The 21,224-nt window shown below is 38.4% G+C and overlaps 1 protein-coding gene across 1 annotated transcript in view; it reads left to right on the plus strand.

Moving 5' to 3' along the window:
- Positions 1-21,224, plus strand: part of csmd3b (CUB and Sushi multiple domains 3b) — an 815,905-nt gene that overhangs the window by 181,520 nt on the left and 613,161 nt on the right. Inside the window, exon 2 of the mRNA XM_061908578.1 lies at positions 12,254-12,476. Coding sequence (XP_061764562.1) covers positions 12,254-12,476 — 223 coding nt within the window. The remainder of the gene's footprint in view (positions 1-12,253; positions 12,477-21,224) is intronic.

The following is a 21,224-nucleotide window of genomic DNA, read 5'->3' on the forward strand; positions in this document are numbered from 1 at the left end:
AGGTGGCAAATGCAGGAGTTGCAGCCGTACATATAGAGTAACTTGCCTGCACTATTCAGCCATGAGAAAAATATTGTGTTTAACTAAGTGCTTTCTCAGATTGGAAGTATCTCGCCTCTTGCCTTGATTTTGGCGTCACAAATATTGCAGTGAGCGCCATCGGCATCACATTTGAAAAAGGCGAGCCACACTTAAGAGCATTTTCTATATGGCATTGTTGGGTTTTTGTCATGAAACATAGATGGGTTGCAAAATTACTAACAGCGTGTCAGCCCCGAAATCGCCTGTTTTCCACCCACCTCTGAACAATGTGCACAGTAGGCGTTTGTTGCAGGCCTATCGCCTCTTCTCACGGCGAGAATTAGTCCTTTCTTGTCGGGAGAACAACTTGCCATGGCTTTGGACCTGATATTTCCATAAGGTAAAAAACTTTCCTTTGTCCATTTCTGCTCGCTTGTGGTTCATCAGTAGGAAGTAAACTGCAGCCAAGTCCCTCCCTTGCTAAGGTACGGCCCAAGGGTAAAAAAAGATGTGTGCGTTAATCGCCCATAAAACAAATTGTGTCGTTATTTAATTTATATATATATATATATATATATATATATATATATATATATATATATATATATATATATATATAGATAGATAGATGGATAGATAGTACTTTATTGATTTTATATATATATATATATATATATATATATATATATATATATATATATATATATATATATATATACATATATGTATATATATATATACATATATATATATATATATATATATATATATATATATATATATATATATATATATATATATATATATATATATATGGACACCTCTGTAATAAACAATGCTATTTTTAATGTCATTTAATGTACATGTTTCACATAATAATTGCTCAAATTTATGATTTATTAGACAGTGTTTTTGCAAAGAAACCAAAAGTGCTCCCAGCATGCTTTGTGGTACTTGATTTTCAAAATCTTTGCATGATTGTATAACCTAATAAATCTTACATCAGATAATTTGATAGTTTGTCATGTGAGACATGTTGAATGACAAAAAAATTTAAAATTGCAGTGCTATTTAATGTGACAACCATATGTACAATTACACTTTTGTATTCCTTTGATTCATACAGTACTCAGTGGCTCAGTGGTTAGAACAGCGTTTCTCAAAGTGTGGGGCGCGCCCCACTGGTGGGGAATAGAGACATGACAGGTGGGGCGCGAGAAACGGGAGGAGATTCCTCTTTATTTTTTTATTTTTATTTGTTTTAAATTTTTTTTATTCTTAGATTTTTTTTTTACAACCCCGTTTTCTATACAAACTGTAAATTACTGTGTGATTCTGTCTGTGAAATCCCCTATATAAATTAATGTAAATTACTTATTTTTCTGTAGGCTTTAAATTTCTAGGTAGGAGCGAAAGTTTGACAGACGCAACAGTAACTAATGGGGGCGGGGCTGAGCGGAACAAACTTTCGCGCCGATTGGGTAGCAGGCTAATGTGTGGACCACAATTACACAAAATTGATAAATTGGCTTCATATAGAGTTGCATACAGAATTGCTCAATGCAAAAAAACACACATAAATGCTGAGCAACTGATTCTCCCCGCTGCAATAGACATGGTGTCAGTCATGCTTGACGAGACACGCGCAGCAAAATTAAAAGCTGTCCCGCTGTCAACCGACACAGTTGCGAGACGTATATGCGACATTGCAAGTCATCTTGAGGAACAACTCCTACACCAGGGGTCGGCAACCCGCGGCTCCGGAGCTGCATGCGACTCTTTGATCACTCTGATGCGGCTCAGCTTGTCACGGCCAGCTCAGCTTGTCATCCTGCTTGTCAAACCTCGTGACACGCCCACGGCCGCGCGCGTCTCTGTCCTGCAGCAGCTGGCACGGAGACATGTGGGTGTCCAAGTTAAAGCAGCGGACCTTGAGGATGTTTCACGCCGGAAGGCCGTTCTATGCTCAGAATCACAAATAGTGTGATATTGAAAACCTCCCCAAACCAGACAAAATTGTGTTCGAAACTTGGAACGCTTTTATGTGAACATGAAAAAGTATGCACTTGGAGTCCTGTCGATCTTTGGATCCACACATGTATGTGAGCAGGTGGTCTCCAACATGAACTTTATTAAAAACAAACATGGCACACGCCTCACAGATGAGAGTTTACAATACTGTGTGAAGATAATGGTGACGTCATACAGCCCGGATGTGGAGACGCTGTGCTCTGCGGTTCAGGAGCAGAAATCACATTGACCGTGGATGATAAATATTTAAATTTCCTATAATTTTGCATGTATTCACTTTTTATTAAATTGTTCAGTGAAATAGACATTTTACGGCATTTTTGGTTCTCTGCCAGTGAATAATTTAAGTTTGGCGGTTTTCTTTTTCATTACTACAAGGAGGACATAAATAGACATTAAGTATTTTACTTAACCTTCAACCCGACGTCTTTTTCGGAGTTAAAACGTTTTGTTGCATGCACACATTTTATTTAATTTTTTCTGCAGTCGTTCATTGATTTCATAAACGTAACCCATCATAGTTTGTTTATACATAGCAAAAGGCAAAAAGAAAACTTCATATGCAGTGGTATTTCATTTTTTTTATTTTTTTTTATTTTATTTTATTTTGTAATTGTTTTGTCCTGTCCAACTTCCCAGGCAAATCATATAGTTGATGTAGATGCCTAAATCGGCTGTTCACATTTACTTTACAGAAGAGAAGTGTAGGATACTTCTCTTGTTGCCTTATTTAAATTTGACTTTACTAAATTTATTTATATTATCATTTGGTGCAGCAAGGGGATAGAAAGAGAAAAAAAAGGAAGACAGAGGGGGAAATTGTGGGGATCAGAGGGGGATTAGACAGTGTTATTTCATTTTAAATTTCAAAAGAGTTTTGTGGCTCCCATTGTTTTCTTTAATTTGTGAAATGGGTCAAAATGGCTCTTTGAGTGGTAAAGGTTGCCGACCCCTGTCGTAGACAAATTAAAATAAAGTCGTTTTGCTTTACAAGTGGACGAAGCTACTGACAGCAATAAAGACTGCCTGTTCATCACGTACGTTCGCTTTCTGAATGGCAAGTCACTGTGCGAGGATTTACTGTTTTGGAAATACATAAAACATAGAGCCACTGCTGATGAGCTGTTCAAGATAATGGACAGTTTCCTCAAACAACACGACCTTAAATAGGAAAACTGTGAGGGCTTTTGCTCTGATGGCGCACAGACCATGGCAGGGTCAAGAAACGGGCAGCAGGCTCTGATAAAGAGGGTTGCGCCAAATGCGCATTGGACACACTGCGTCATTCACCGGGAAGCACTCGCGTCAAGGCAGCTCAGCCCCGAACTCAATGAGGTTTTAACAGATGTTGTGAGCGCGGTAAATTTTATCAAAACACGAAAAAGTGGCACTTTTAATTTATTTATTATGGAACTTGATGCAAGTTATTTGATTTATTATTGAACTTGATGCAAGTTATTTGATTTATTATTGAACTTGATGCAAGTTATAACACTTTTTTTTTATTTATTATTGAACTTGATGCAAGTTATAACACTATTTGATTTATTATTGAACTTGATGCAAGTTACAACACTTGTGTTTTATTTATTATTGAACTTGATGCAAGTTATTTTATTTATTATTGAACTTGATGTTATTTTATGTTATTAAGTTTCAGTGTATACAACTTGATGTTACTTGATGTTCAATGCATTTGAAAATGTTAAGCTTGGCATTAGCGTTCTGTTGGGGCGATGGGGGCAGGTGGGGCTTGAAAACTCCCCCTTGTCCAAAGTGGGGGATGACAAAAAAAGTTTGAGAACCACTGGGTTAGAGTGTCTGCCTTGAGATCGGTAGGTTGTGAGTTCAAACCCCCGCCGAGTCATACCAAAGACGATAAAAAAATGGGACCCGTTACCTCCCTGCTTGGCACTCAGCATCAAGGGTTGGAATTGGGGGTTAAATCACCAGAAATGATTCCCGGGCGCGGCACCGCTGCTGCCCACTGCTCCCCTCACCTCCCAGGGGGTGATCAAGGGTGATGGGTCAAATGCAGAGAATAATTTCGCCACACCAAGAATGTGTGAGACAATCAATGGTACTTTAACTTTAACTTTAATACACATGCTCTTAGACAAAGGGTGCATGAATTCCAATGCGGTCTTTGCATTCAGGTCTTAAAAATTTTAGATCTGGAGTACCAGGCAAAGACAGAATCTTCAAAGACTTTTGAAGTAATGTTCTATGTTGGTTTTTTTTTCGGGTTTTAACGTGTTTGTCCCATAAATCCAAAGTAATGTCTGCAAAGACTGTGATATTCTTAGCTGCAAGTCATAATACCAAACCAATAGGACTGTTTTATGACAATGTCAGCAGGAAGAAAGCTTGGCAGTAAATACACGAACAAAAATCGTTTGAGATAAAACTGAGTGTAAAAGTACAGAGTAATGAAATGGAAACTCCTAGAAATAATTGTTACTGCCAGCTCACCTGCTGATTCACTTTCTCCGGCTTCCATCTCAAGGCAACACTCAATTTCTGAGCGCCAGGGACACTTTGAATCGTCATGACAACCTACACTTGCTCTTTGATATTTTAATGTCGGAAACATGATGTGTTTCCTTCGAGTCAGTGTGGGCAGAACGCCTCGTGTTTTTTTCCTGTCTGGTATTCGACTTAGGGAACCGCATAAACTTCATTAAACAACACTGCATGCACAAATACTTCTCTATGCATTTCTATTTAAGCTTCTTTATCCGGTGGGAGGTGTTGTTGCTGAGCCTGTGCGCTCTTTTCCGTTATCTCATTACCACCATTGCATATATTCACACCAGCTTACCTGATACTCGCCACAAATCTCTGACACTTTGCCAATTAGTCTTTTTGTGCAAGTCTTCAGTCTTCGGTTGCCAAAAGTAACTCATTGGCGCTTATTCGTCTTCTGAAGAAAACAAAAGTTTACGTCAGATTCTTAATTGTCCAAATGTTCATTTTTTTTCCATCACTTAGTACTAGCTAACCCTAATTTGCATATGTTGACACCTCCCTGTTGTCCATTAAAGGTAATGGACAACAGGGGGGATGTAAAAGGGTGAAAATCAAAGACTACTTTACGAAAAATGGTAGAAAAAGTTAGTCTTCTATGGTAGTCACAATCAACAAAAAATGTAAAAGATGTTGTCCAGTGTCAGTGGTATTCAAGACTAAAAAAAATATATTTATGTCCCTTAAATTTAATAACGTTAAACAATTTTGAAAATATCGGAAACTTTATTTTTACTAGCTTTAGTTAAAGTCGTATTTTTCATCGTTTGCTCACAGATCTTTGGGCTGTCAAGAACATAAACGTAAAAGTGCAAACATTTTTATTTGAGAACTTTTAGTAAATGCAAGTATGTGAATTTTTTAAACATTCATTTTCGTGTCAAAATATAATTTCCAAGTTTTTTAATTAAAATTAAAAAAAAAATTGTTGAACACTCTCCTCAGGTGCAGGTACTCACTGTTCGTCTTGCCTAACGCCGCACCTAATTGCAGTACGGGGAGACTATCACGGGCACCAAAACAAGCGTGCTAGTTAGCTAAATCATCTAGCTAGCTTACTTTTTGTTGCCCGAGTTCGCTCTCCAAACCACAATGTTGATGACTTTCTACTTCGCTGCTAATCATATTTGGATGATTACAATCCGAATACTGTTAGATCCTAACTGGTTATAGTTCGAGAGTAATTATTAGTAACCAGCGAGAAGGTATATTTTTGACGTGATGGATGTAAACAGAGGTCACAACACAGAAAGTATATTACCCGAGGGGGCGTGGCTACAGGAAAGAGTTGCCAAATGGGAACCATTTTCTGAGTTCTTTGCATGCATTTTCGATGATAATAATGTTAGTAAATTATCTAATAAAAAAACCCCGAAAAATTCTGTTGTACATTTCATGGAATATGAAAGTGTCAAAAAGACAGCCAAACGAGTTTGATAGACGAGATTAAATCTTAAGGTACGAAACCCAAAACCAGTGAAGTTGGAACGTTGTGTAATTCTTAAAAAAAAAACAGAATAGAATGATTTGCAAATCCTTTTAAACTTTTATTCAATTGAATAGACTGCAAAGAAAATGTATTTATAATCGAACTGAGAAACTTTTTTTTTTGTTTCGCAAGTAATTATTCACTTAGAATTGAATGGCAGCAACACATTGCAAACAAGTTGGTACAGGGGCATTTTTACAGAGATGTGTAGGTTACCGATGCCTTGGGCACTAAAACACTCCCATACCATCACATATGCTGGCTTTTGAACTTTGCACCTTTAACGATCCTGATGTTTTTTTTTCCTCTTTGGTTCGGAGGACATGACTTCCACAGTTTCCAAAAACAATTTGAAGTGTGGACTCGTCAGATCACAGAACACTTTTCCACTTTGCATCACTCCATCTTAGATTACCTTGGGCCCAGCAAAGCCGGCAGCGTTTCTGGGTGTTGTTGATAAATGGCTTTGGCTTTGCATATTAGAGTTTTAACTTACACTTACAGATGTAATGACGCACTGTAGTTACTGACAGTGGTTTTTTTAAGTGTTCCTGAGCCCATGTGGTGATATCCTTTACACACTGATGTGGCTATTTGACGCAGTACCACCTGAGGGATAGGAGGTCCGTAATATCATCACTTCTTTGCAGTGATTTCTCCAGATTCTATGAACCTTTTGATGATATTACGGATCATAAATAGTAAAATCCCTCAATTCCTTGCAATTGCTTGTTAAGAAATGTTGTTCTTAAACTGTTGGACAATTTACTCACTCATTTGTTCAAAAGGTGGTGACCCTCGCTCCATCCTTGTTTGTGAATGACTGAGCATTTCATGGAAGCTGCTTTTATACCCAATCATGGCACCCACCTCTTCTCAATTAGCCTGTTCACCTTTGGCATGTTCCAAATAAGTGTTTGATGATCATTCCTCAACTTTCTCAGTCTTCTTTGCCACTTGTGCCAGCTTTTTTGAAACATGTTGCAAGCATTAAATTCCAAATGAGCTGATATTTGCAAAACATAACGTTTTCCATTTTGAACGTTAAATAGCTTGTCTTTGCTGTCTATTCAATTGAATATAGGTCGAAAAGGATTTCCAAATCATTGTATTCTGTTTTTATTTACGATTTATACAACGTGACAACATCATTTTTGGGGGTTTTTGTAAAGTATAGTGTAGAAATGTACCCAATCACAGGAAATGTAGTCCTAATTAAGAAAAAATGTATTTCAAGGTTAATGTGGCAGCACTTTGTGCTGATAGAAATGTTTCTCTTTTTTTTTTTCTCTCAATTTTTCTTAAAGGGCGCTCACATTCCTGAAATGCTATGGTAAAGTGATGTACTCGATAGCTGTCGAGTGCATACCAAAGCAACAGGAGCGCTGTGAGCAATCCCGCCAGACATCGTGGCATGGCATAAATCTCCAGATTTTGTCCCAAAAAACCTTGCAAAATTTGGATTTACATAGTTTTTATTTGGCCGGTGATGAATCTTGTCCAAATTCCCAGAAAAAGAGTGATGTTGCACCCTATCAAGCAAAAGCAAACTTTCAAAATGTAAAAAATATTTGAACTTTGTTTATATCCTATGTAAAGTAACACTTTATCAAATTGTTTTACAAGTTTTTAGGTTTTGACCACATCAGCTACTTGATGTAATGTGACTTTGACATTGTTCTTTTACTTTTTAACAATAATGTACGGAATCATTAAAATGTACAAACCCTGTTTCCATATGAGTTGGGAAATTGTGTTGGATGTAAACGGAATACAATGATTTGCAAATCATTTTCAACCCATATTCAGTTGAATGTGCTACAAAAACAACATATTTGATGTTCAAACTGATAAACATTTTTTTTGTACAAATAATCATTAACTTTAGAATTTAAAGCCAGCAACACGTGACAAAGAAGTTGGGAAAGATGGCAATAAATACTTAAAAAGTTGAGGAATGCACATCAAACACTTATTTGGAACATCCCACAGGTGTGCAGGCTAATTGGGAACAGATGGGTGCCATGATTGGGTATAAAAGCAGCTTCTTTGAAATGCTAAGTAATTCACAAACAAGGATGGGGCGAGGGTCACCAATTGGTAAGCAAATTGTCAAGCAGTTTTAGAACAACATTTCTCAAGGAGCTATTGCAAGGAATTTAGGGATTTTACCATCTACAGTCCGTAAAATCATCAAAAGGTTCAGAAAATCTGGAGAAATCACTGCACGTAAGCGGTAATATTACAGAACTTTGATCGCTCAGGCCGTACTGCGACAAAAACCGACATCAGTGTGTCAGGGATGTCACCATGTGGGCACACAAACACTCCATAAAATTACTGTCAGTAACTACAGTTGGTCGCTACATCTGTAAGTGCAAGTTAAAATCTCTACAATGCAAAGCAAAACCTATTTATCAAAAACACCCAGAAACGCCGCCGGCTTCGCTGAGTCCACATTTCAAATGATATTTTGAAACTGTGGAAGTGGTGTCCTCCGGAACAAAGAGGAAAATAACCATCCGGATTGTTATAGGCGCAAAGTTCAAAAGCCGGCATCTGTGATGGTATGGGGGTGTATTACTACACAAGGCATGGGTAACTTATCCATCTGTGAAGGCACCATTAATGCTTAAAGGTACATACAGGTTTTGGAGCCACATATGTTGTCATCCAAGCAACGTCAACATGGACGCCTCTGTTTATTTCAGCAAAACAATGCCAAGCCACGTGTTACAACAGCGTTGCTTCTTTGTCAAAGAGTCCGGGTACTTTCCTGGCCCGCATACAGTCCAGACCTGTCTCCCATCGAAAATGTGTGGCGCATTATGAATCGTAAAATATGACAGCGGAGACCCCGGACTGTTGAACGACTGAAGCTCTACATAAAACAAGAATGGGAAAGAATTCCACTTTCAAAGCTTCAACAATTAGTTTCCTCAGTTCCCAAATTTTTATTGAGTGTTGTTAAAAGAAAAGGTGATGTAACACAGTGGTGAACATGCCCTTTCCCAACTACTTTGGCACGTGTTGCACCCATGAAATTCTAAGTTAATTATTATTTGCAAAAAAAATAAAGTTTATAAGTTAGAACATCAAATATCTTGTCTTTGTAGTGCATTCAATTGAATATGGGTTGAAAAGGATTTGCAAATCATTGTATTCCGTTTATATTTACATCTAACACAATTTCCCAACTCATATGGAAACAGGGTTTGTATAATAATTGGGATCTGATCGCTATTCGACTCAAACAGTGCGTCCTTTGTTCCGCCAAACATTATCCAAACCTGCAAAAAAATCTAAAACGTAAAATTAAATAATAAAATAAACAACCAATGGCCTGCTCTTTTCCTTTTTGTATATATGAACTGTCAAGTAGGTGGGGGTGCTACCTCCCATATACAACTCAGTGTTTAAACAGCTAACTACAACAAATAATCAACCATAAGCAAACAGTAAAGCTGTTTTTTTTTTGTTTTTTTTTTGCCATCGATGCAGTAGCAGTGCCAGTTTCTACCAATCCATCCTTCAAAATTTGATGCATTAAACAACATCGGACTGTGTGTTAGTGAGGGCGGGGTCATTTGAGGTTAAGGTGTTAAAATGTAACAAATGACATGATTAAAGAAAGGTTGGATCAGTCAAGGTGATTACATCCTACACACTTTGTGTATTTGTATAATTGTTTGCCTCTTTTGTTTGGGTGTGTGTTTGTGTGTTGAGAAGTGTCAGTTTCGGTCTAGCAATCACCATAATTAGAAATCTCTTTTACCCCCGTGTCCTCTTCATTCACTCTCCCCTTTCTATATTTCGGCATCTCGCCTCAGTCCCACCACAATTCTCATATCTCTCTTCCTCCCTGAGTGATGACTTTTAAATCATCTTTTCTTTTTTTCCAGCAAAAAAAAAACAAAAAACAAATGTTTTCCCTCTGTTTGCTCTGCAGTCCCTCTCCGTCTGTCTGGCCCCCGTTTCCCCCCCCCACTCCCGCCGATCCAATTTAATGAGTCCACTTCATCTTAGAGCGAGACTTCCTCTAATCTATTAAGTTCAGATGAAGCCCTGATGGACTTGTCAGCGAGTTCGTTCAACCGTTGCTTTAAACAAGGCTGCAAAACGGCATGATGAAGATACTGTACCGTCACTAGCTATTATGTTGTTTCTATCTAGTTATTGACGTATCGCCATAGGATGAAGTATTTGCAACACCTTAATAGAAGAACAACACGGCCTTGTCAGAGCCAATCCAACATACCCATTGTGCAGTAATATTTTAAAGTACAAAACTGGCACGTAGCCGGGATTTACTGCGAATTTGACTGATTAGAAATGCAGCCTTTTACAGAAACTTTCTGAAACAATTTACAATTTACGGCGTGGCGCTGTGGAAGAGTGGATGTGCGCAACCCGAGGGTCCCTGGTTCAATCCCCACCTAGTACCAACCTAGTCACGTCCGTTGTGTCCTTGAGCAAGTCACTTCACCTTTGCTCCTGATGGGTGCTGGTTAGCGCCTTGCATGGCAGCTCCCTCCATCAGTGTGTGAATGTGTGTGTGAATGGGTGAATGTGGAAGTAGTGTCAAAGCGCTTTGAGTACCTTGAAGGTACAAGTACAACCCATTTGCAGTACATACAAAACAGTACATACAAAATAGTGCTGCGAGGATCCTGATGAGAGTGCGGGAACATTTACCACATCACACCAACTCTCAAATCCCTTCACTGGCTTCCTGTTCCATTCAGGATTGAATTCAAAATCTCCCTACTAACTCACCAGTGCCTCCATCGAAATGCCCCCCTCTACCTCAAGGAACTGCTCACCCCCAAATCCTCCACACGACACCTCCGCTCCATACAGGCTTACCTCCTCCAACCTCCACGGACAAAGCTTCGAACAATGGGAGACCGGGCTTTCTGCTCCGCTGCTCCCGGTCTGTGGAACACTCTCCCTGACCACCTGAGGGCACCTCAGACTGTGGATGCTTTTAAAAAAGGCTTAAAAACCCATCTTTTAAAAAAAGCCTTTCTATAGACATGCATGCAGGTTGTAGCTATTGGGCTGTTTCTAGTTTTATATTTTATTTATTTGTATTATTACTATTTTTTACACTGTGGCACTTTGAGGTTGTTTGCTCAACATAAAGTGCTTTTTACAAATAAAATCTATTATCATTATTATTATTCATTTACCATTTTACCATTTACATGAGATACATTAATCCGAAAAACAAACTTTACTTTTTAGTTTCTAAACACAAATTTGAAAATATGTGGTACTTTTTCCACACGTTTTAATGCACTCTTTAATTTATTTTTCTGCAAAAAGACCAAAAAAACGTTTTTTCATTTTTGGAATTATTTTCCTATAACCAACAAAATCTTGGATCTCAGTACTTTGTTTTATTTTTGTGCAGTATATTTATTAGGTACTAGAGAATTTTTTGTATTTTAAAGAGCAAACAAAGTGGTAACACATTCATGAGTTTCCTTTATCTGGTAAAAAACATCCATCCATCCATCCATTTTTTACCCCTTGTCCCTTGTTTTTTTTTTTTAATCTATTTATTACACTACATACATTATATTTATTACTACAAAAAAAATTAAATATTTGTATTTTTCCTCATTAAATAATAAATAATTTTCTTTTGAGTGTAAAACATGTTGTTTTTTCCATCCTTCTATCCATTTTCTATCGCTTATTCCCTTTGGGGTCGCGGGGGGCGCTGGTGCCTATCTCAGCTACAATCAGGCAGAAGGCGGTATACACCCTGGACAAGTCGCCATCTCATCGCAGGGCCAACACAGATAGACAGACAACATTCACACTCACATTCACACACTAGGGCCAATTTAGTGTTGCCAATCAACCTATCCCCAGGTGCATGTCTTTGGAAGTGGATCATTCCACATGTTTTTGTACTTTTGCTGAACTCCAGCAAGTGATAAACATTTCCATATCAATCGCCATATTTTGGGATTCAATGAATTGATTTCAAATTATAAAAAAAAAAAAAGAAGATGACTTATTTTGTCTAATAAAAATCATGTATTTCAACTTTGTAATTTTTCCATTTTAACGATGGATGAACTGCTATCATGTTGACATTTGTGCCACAATTATAACTATTTTTTTATATTTGTCAATATTTTACATTTTAAATTTGTATTTCTGTTTATGCAGGTTTCATCTACACATGTGGCGGCACGCTGAAGGGCCGAAACGGCAGCGTGGAGTCGCCAGGGTTCCCATACGGCTACCCCAACGGGGCGAACTGCACCTGGGTCATCGTCGGGGAGGAAGGATCTCGCATCCAGCTCATGTTCTTGTCCTTTGCCATCGAGGAGGAATACGACTTTTTGTCCTTGTATGACGGGCATCCGCACCCGGCCAACTTCAGGACCAGGTACCTTAACTCATACTCTGTGTTGTCCATTGAAGGATTCACCCTTCAAATGTCAAAAACACAGCATGACTATGTATTTGGATGAACTAACTCTTCTAATACTAAACAGCAACAAACAAAACAGTTGAAAATTGTTAAACCACGCACCATCCTTACTCTGCTGCCTATGTAATTATTTGGTCAAGCTACTTTGAAAACGTAGTGAGCTAAAACACAAGTTAATTTACACTAAATGTAGCTTTACTACACTGAAGCTACCCACCAGAGACATGTAGTGAAGCTAAAATAAAGTGATAAAAGTAGCTAAACTACCTCAAAGCATTTTTTTTACCGAACAAACTTAATTCCAAGCCATTGCTATATGTTCACTAAAACTGTAATAAAAATAACATCAGACCATCAATCAAATCAATGTTTATCTGTATAGCCCGAAATCACAAGTGTCTCAAAGGGCTGCACAAGCCGCAACAACATCCGCAGTACAGAGCCCATATAAGGGCAAGGAAAAAGTCACCCCAGTGGGATGTTGATGACAATGGCTATAAGAAACATTGGAGAGGACCACATATGTGCCCACCCCCCCGCCCCTGTAGGGGAGACCAAAAGCCATGGATAACTAGCGGGTCTAACATGATATTGTGAAAGTCCAGTCCATAGTGGATCCAACATAACAGTGAGAGTCCCGTCCATATTGGAGCCAGCAGGAGGCCATCCCAAGCGGAGATGGGTCAGCAGCGCAGAGATGTCCCCAACTGTGCACAGGTGAGCGGTCCATCCCGGGTCCCGATTCTGGACAGCCAGCACTTCATCCATGGCCACCGGACCTGTGTCCCCCCGCATCCTCCCCCTCCACAAGGGACAGGGGGGCAGAGGAGAAAAGAAAAGAAACCGCAGATCAACTGGTATAAAAAGGGGGGTCTATTTAAAGGCTAGAGTATACAAATGAGTTTGAAGATGGGACTTAAATGCTTCTACTGAGGTAGCATTTCTAACTGTAACCGGGAGGGCATTCCAGAGTACTGGAGCCCGAATAGAAAACGCTCTATAGCCCGCAGACTTTTTTTGGGCTCTGGGAATCACTAATAAGCCGGAGTTCTTTGAACGCAGATTTCTTGCCGGGACATATGGTACAATACAATTGACAAGATAGGCTGAATCTAGACGGTGTAGTATTTTATACGTAACCATACCAGTTCAATTGATTTTTTAATTTGGTAACTTTATCAGTCAGGTCTAAATGAAGGGACTAAATTCTAAATTATTTGTCTAAAATTTATTTTTACCACAGCAATAAAATTATTAATTTCTTGGACGAATACAATAACTGTCTGTGAGTCACAGTCACATTATAAACATGACTGAACAGGCCTGTACTAAATACATATTGTATTGAAGGAGCAGTCCTCTCAGGTGATTTTATTCTAACGACAGTCTGAATACAGTTAGGATATTTGAATCGACCTGCAAACATTTGCAATACCAGCGCTAGAGAGACGGTCCAGCTCTACAAAGTCTAACGTGTTCTCTCAAGATGGCCCCACTGTTCACATGTAATTATTTGCCTGTTATCATTCCCAAGTGGAGTAGCTTGGACTTCAGCTTAACAAAACTACAATTTAACTTTAGTTTGTGTATTCTTGACACACACACACACACACACACACACTTGTCTCCGTTCATTCCATCTCGTACCTGGCACCTCTTCTCATCATCGAAACTAGGGCAGGTGTGTGTGTGCAAAGATACAAACACAGGGTGGACTCATTGTGTTTTCCTTACTAAAATAATGACGTATTACACAATCCATTCTGTTAAGGTAGAAACTATTCCTCCAATATGCCCAATGCTGTATTTTTCGGACTAATACATCAAATGGTGGTGCTGTTATGAAACCCTGTGAGTCGGATTTCCTTGAAATAACAAAACCACATACTGTAACTTCAGGCTGCTTAGATAACTCACCATTAAATTTTCTACACACAAGTTTTGCCCAGGTCCCAATATTTAGCTACTGGTACCAAAATGTTCTGTATTTTGATACTTTTCGATACCATTCAAAATAACGGGGACCACCGAAATTATCATTATTGGCTGTATTTTAACAGAAAATCGTATCATACATTAAACATCTGTTTTGGCATTAAATAACAGTGAACATACTAGACAGCTTCTCTTTTAGTAGTAAGCAAACATACGGGTTACAAATACAAAGGCTCCTAATTTGGCTGTTGACATATGCAGTAACATTTCCCTTTGTATTATTTTGTCAAAATTATGAGGAACAAGCGGTAGAAAATGAATGGTGGAATATCAATCTACTTGCCCATTTACTGTAAATATCGGCTGCCTTTCTTTTTTAACATGTTTTATCTATACTTCTATTGAAATGTAAAAAAAACCACTTTTTGGATACTTTGCATTAGCTTTGGGTGAGACTACACATTTTGGTATGGCCGCCATCAACCAAAACATATATGACTTTTCAATGAGTCATTGACTATTTTTCTGATTATGATACAATTTTATGAATAACATATATGCAAAAAGTAATACTAAGCACCACAATTGTCATTTTTTATATGGCAGGATTGGCTCTTTGATGCCCTAACAATGCTGTGCATTGCACATTTTTTGCCACTTGCCAACATTTTTAATGTTATTTCTGAAAATGTCCCTAGTTACTACAAAGTACGTGAGTTGTGTGATCCTCTGTGTTTTCTGTGGGGTTTTTTATTTTATTTTCATTTCTAATTATTGTTTTAATTGTTTTTACCCTTTATAATTGTTTTTAATCATATTTATGTTTTATATTGTTTTTATATTGGTTTTATTTGTTATTCAGTCATTGGTGGAGCTAAGGATAATATTTGAATAGTGTTTTTAATATTGTTGTGCAGCACTTTGGAAACATTTATGTTGTTTAAATGTGCTATACAAATAAAGTGGATTGGATTGTTTTAGGAGTTAATTTTGTAGTCACATAATCTTAGTTTTGGCATGAAAAATTGTAGTTTAAAAATGTTAGGAAAATAACTATACCTAATATACTAATTGTTCTGACACATCCCACATATTTTTTATTTAAAAAATGCAAGTTAAATATTGCTTGTTTTCAGAGTAAAATACTACAAAAATAACATTTTTAAAATCCTGGTAATTTCTTGAAATCTTAGCTAAGTATGTCTTAAGTAAAATCAACTAGCTGCATGGACAGATATTTTGACTCACTTTTCAGATAGTTTTCTTAAAATGCAGTCTTTTTATCTTATATCTTGTCAGTTCTTTCTTGCAGTGTATACATATTGGCAAGTTGAAATGTTCGGATAAATTGCTGAGACATAAGTAGATATTGGTGCGCCTTTCTGACGGCCAGCCACTCCCAGCTTTTTTTACCCTGGTGTTCCGTCCAGGCATGGCACAAAATAAATCTCAACAGCCCCCAGAAGTGACAGGATGTCAGTCAATTCCAACAAGAACACTTCAGCTAGCTGCACTAAGACGCTGTGAAGACATTCCAGGGGAAGAGCGGGTTGGGATGTTGAACTTTATGTAAATGTTGTCGTCTTGAATTAGCATGAAACCTGAACAGGAAGCTGTCTGCCTGTCACTCCCGTGAGAGACACACACATGCAACTTCTCCCCATGAATACAAGCATGGCTAAAATAACACAACTTTTTTGGCAAAGCAAGCGACAACTCCCACACAGCCCCGCACACAATTTTGCGTCCTTGAATCGGTGTTTGTCATCGAAGTTGGTTAAAATGTCGCCATTCGCGGGCCTAATAAACAAACATTTTGCCAGTGGCTGCTTGCCTCACTGACTGTCAGCACGCCGAGTTGGACGCGGTCTGCGGAGCACGCAGCGATCACACAAGGTGCCCTTTATGCAATTAGGAAAACTTATTTGAAAAAACAACACTGAGTGGTGATAAATAAATAAAGCACTAAATCAGAAACAGGGCTGAGCTCACCCAAGACACAATTGTTTGTTATGCCAACTGTAAATAAGTCCAGAGCGAGACAAAAAATGTCACTAAAGTCATCTGAAACTTCAACTTCAAATCACTCGTTCAGTTTTGTTTGAAAACTTGTTAAAAGTTAGCAACTAAAAGAAGAAGTTAAATATGACATTCATAGTAAGATGTAATAAGTTATAAAATATACAGTACAGGACAAAAGTTTGGAAACGCCTTCTCCTCATTCAATGCGTTTTGTTTATTTTCATGACTATTTACATTGTAGATTGTCACTGAAGGCATCAAAACTACGAATAAACATATGTGGAGTTATGTACTTAACAAAAAAAGGTGAAATACCTGAAAACATGTTTTATTTTCTAGTTTCTTCAAAATAGCCACCCTTTGCTCTGATTATTTGTTTCGCACACTCTTGGCATTCCCTCGATGAGCTTCAAGAGATAGTCACCTGAAATGGTTTTCACTTTACTGGTGTGCTTGAAGCTCATCGAGAGACTGCCAAGAGTGTGCGAATCAGTAATCAGAGCAAAGGGTGGCTATTTTGAAGAAACTAGAATATAAAACATGTTTTCAGTTATTTCATCTTGTTTTCTTAGGTACATAACTCCACATGTGTTCATTCATAGTTGTGATGCCTTCAGTGACAATCTACAATGTAAATAGTCATGAAAATAAAGCAAACACATTACATGAGGAGGTGTGTCCAAACTCTTGACCTGTACTGTACATATTTTGCTAATTTGAAGCATATGGTGGCACATTCCTTTCAAAAATGCATCACAATGTTCGTTTTTTCCTTCCACATCACTGATTGCTACTCACTGCAGACTTTGTGAGAGCCAACAAACATAATACATCATCACTTACTGTGCAATGTCTGCTGCCATTAGGATGCCGACTGAAAGAATCTTGTTATATTCCCGTTTTAGATAAACAGTTACTCATAATCCAGCTTGTATTCTTTGGTTATTGAATTTAAGAGGACCAAAACTATACTTTACAGGGGATATTGATTTTTGAAAAATATAAAGTTAGAATAATTATAAATACAAATATATTTCACTTTTATGAGTTAAATGGTGGAACAAGCTTAGTGATGAGTTGAAGACATGTAGTTCTTTGTTAAAGTTTAAGAAAGCCTTAAATGTTGAAATAATGGGAAATTATAAATTATAGCAACAATTACTTTCATTCCATTGATTTTTTTTTAACGTTGATGTTCCAGGCAATTTCATTTTCAGTGAATGTATAGTCTAGGCAAATATAAGCCTTGACTTCAGCCTACTCCTTTTTTGGTCATTATTTTCTCTCTGTGTGTATTTGTATGATTTTTAATTTTCATAATTTGTGCTGTTTAATCAATCACACAAAATGGTTGATTATGTGATGGATACAAACTCATTTAATCTCTCTCATAATCCTGGGAAAGAAACAAGGTGGGTGCACCCAAGCGTCTTTTCGTATTTTTCTCGCAATTCCTGGCTCTAAATTGGCAATCAATGATGGCCAATTTGTCGGATTACATCCTCATCTTTCTACTATCAAGGTGAGAGACATTATTATTATTATGATTTAGAATAAACTTCCACAAGCTCAGAAGCGAGAAAGCGGCTCAACAGTCGAAGATGTCATCATAGCAGCAACAAGCTACTTAGCTCTCTGTGCCGCAATAAATAGTGTGTCCACGTTAGCGCTTATAATAACAATATCACTAATACTTGGTTAATATTCGGGTCACAAAGTGTGAATAGAGTATTTTTGCCACTTTTTGGATGGTTATTTATTGGGTTTTATGGGCAAAATAGTGGACCTTATATTAACTCCATGTATGTTCATTTACGAGTTAGAATGCATTAAAAACATACATCTGTCTTCTTGTCAGTCATATTGATTGTGAATGATAGGCGACATTTCAAAAAAGTTGCAGTTCCCCTTTAAATGATGTCCTAACATTATTAGTCCGCAAACAGGCTAAACCAGCATGATGGTGTAATTTTGGCATGCAGCTAACATAGCTAGGCAACTGTTGCCAACGTTAGTCTCCTTCTGTCCCAATTATTGAAGGGGGTTGTTTGCAATATTCACGTGAATCCCTGGAGAGCGCTAAATTTCCATTTTTTCCGCCCTCTAGTGGCTTTCAGCATATAATAACGCGCGTAACGTGTGTTGTTAGCTAATGATAGCGATTAGAATCGGGAACGTTATCCATACATCCATTTTCTACCGCTTATTCTATTTTGGGGTTGCGGGGGGCGCTGGCGCCTATCTCAGCTACAATCGGGTGGAAGGCGGTGGTACATCCTGGACAAGTCGCCACCACATTGCAGGGCCAACACAGATAGACAGACAACATTCACACTCACATTCACACACTAGGGCCAATTTAGTGTTGCCAATCATCTTTGAATTTATATTTTATCGTAACAACAATACTGCAAATTGTCCAAGAAGTCATTGGTGAATTTCTTGGACCAATGCATAATTTTGAATTTATTATATTTGAGAAAAATATTGACAATTTAAAACAATACTGTGGCAAGTCTCGTACCTGCGTCTTCTGGATCAGTCACTTTTCCGCACACTTCACACAGCGGTTTACAATTTTTAATCTTTTCACACAATAATCATTTAGGCTTTGCAGCCCGTATTTGCAATACTTTTATCGAGTCCTTGTGGATCTGGCTTTTCAGCACGCTCCTCCTTTCCGTGTCGTCCGTCCTCCCCCATCACGGTCTCCCGCGCTGCTAATAAAGGAACAGGTGATTAGATAACTCGTTCCAGCTGAGATTATCCACTCACCTGTCAGCTGCTTCATGACCGATTTCTGCACACACCCCGCCCGCAGGGAACGCGCGGACCACACCCCCTGCCAGAAATACATTTTCTTTTTAACCACTTACGGTAGCATAAGCTCGCAGGTGGTGTTATGATTTTGGTTTGAAAAATGTAACTTTGAGAAAGTTGCAATCTGCCCCTTTAATGTTGTAGTTTGTGATGTACATGTGATGATCGGTTCCCCGGATCATAGTTTATTTACGTTTTTGAGTCACTTGTTGTTTAAGTTCGGTTTCAGCACCCCTGTTTTGTGTTTATTGGCTGTCACGGGTCCTGATTATTTTTCACCTACCTCTGATTAGTGTTCAATATGCTCACCTGTTCCTGGGCACTAATCAGAGAGTTATCTAGTCCATCCTCTGGCTTCAACTTACGACCACCTTTTCTATTTTCTATTCCTCAGCTAAGCTTCGCCCGGTTCATGTGCTTAGCTTTTTTGCTAGCTACTCCATTAGCTTTCTCGTGCTATAGGCACGCTTGTTTTGTTTATTTGTTCATGAATAAATCATTCTTCTTACCTGCAAGCTGCTTCCTTATGTTCCTCCGCATTTTAGAAAGACGACCCCGGTATCAAAATGCCACGGTTTCGTAACAATACGACATATATTACATTGAACAAGTGCAAAGTTTGTGTCAGAAGTGGATAAAATACACAGAAATGCTTCTTTAAGACGTGGAAAAGTTTATGAAACGCATGATTAATCGTGAGTAAACTGTACCTAAAACATAAGAAACAGTTTTAAAACTCATCCCGTCTCAGCTCGTCTTGCTGCATTAAGCAAGTCAACCGAGGACATCTTGAACACTCCCTGTGAGTTCCTCTCTAAAGATTTGGGAAAATCGTCCTTTTCAAGCATTCATGCAGCGATTGAACAATGAAAGTCCACTGCATCGATTGTTGTCTCGTTAGATGTAACACACGCCATGGCGGCTGATCCAACAGCGTCCCATGGCGAGAGGACTGCTTTCCAGCAAACACCAGGAGGACTCCTTCTCCTCTCTTGATGACCTAAATCTCTTTGCCTCAGCCTCTTAGATGCATGCCGCACACGCGATTAATCCTGTTAAATCAACGGGACCTCGGCGCGAACCCCGTCAACCGGTCTCCTGACTCGTCTTGACAACGCGACTCCAGACCTATTTCCTCAGGTGGTGACTCACACTCGGTCCTTTTGTTTACTAAGCCAGAGATCATCATCTAAAATACTTATTATTATTTCAAATACATTCTTGGTGGGTTTTTTTGTTATAGTTGAACGCTACCCTGCCAGTGAACTCGGCGGGTTTGTGGGATGCAGCGCTTGTATTCGTATCTGTTGGGTCGGCATGCTGGCATCCTTGTGAAGCTTTTGGGTGGAGCTGTTCCACTTATGAATTCTCTTCCCTCCCCGCCACATTAGACCCTAGATGCGTCAAGTTTTGGGTTCTTCAGTTTTGATTTTGAATGCTAGTCAAAACAATGTTGTGCTATGTTTTTCTTGTGATCATAGCGTAAATACTGCAATCAACGCTGCACAGAGTCTCCTATAGTTGCTGGGTACTTGATCTCCAAAGACAAATAATGGCTCGGGCCTCTAATTAGCGCTGTGTAGAAAACATTGGCAGTAACAGCTGTGTTGTAGACAACCTCCTGCTGTAGTTTTTTCTCTACTGGATGCAGTAGCTGGATTTTAGGCATCATAAGCAGTCTTGTTTTTGCTCAGCTGTTGGTGTGAAAGTAAGGTGTGTTTTACTGTCTGTACAACTCATCAGCACTACCGTAATTTTCAGATTATAAATCGCTCCTGAGTATACGTCGCACCGGCCGAAAATGCATAACAAAGAAGGAAAAAATACATATATTCGTCGCACTGGAGTATAAGTCGCATTTTGGGGGGAAATGTATTTGATAAAATCCAACACCAAGAATAGACATTTGAAAGGCAATTTATAATA

Source organism: Nerophis ophidion, linkage group LG08 (assembly GCF_033978795.1).
Source record: "Nerophis ophidion isolate RoL-2023_Sa linkage group LG08, RoL_Noph_v1.0, whole genome shotgun sequence".
Taxonomy (NCBI): Eukaryota; Metazoa; Chordata; class Actinopteri; order Syngnathiformes; family Syngnathidae; genus Nerophis; species Nerophis ophidion.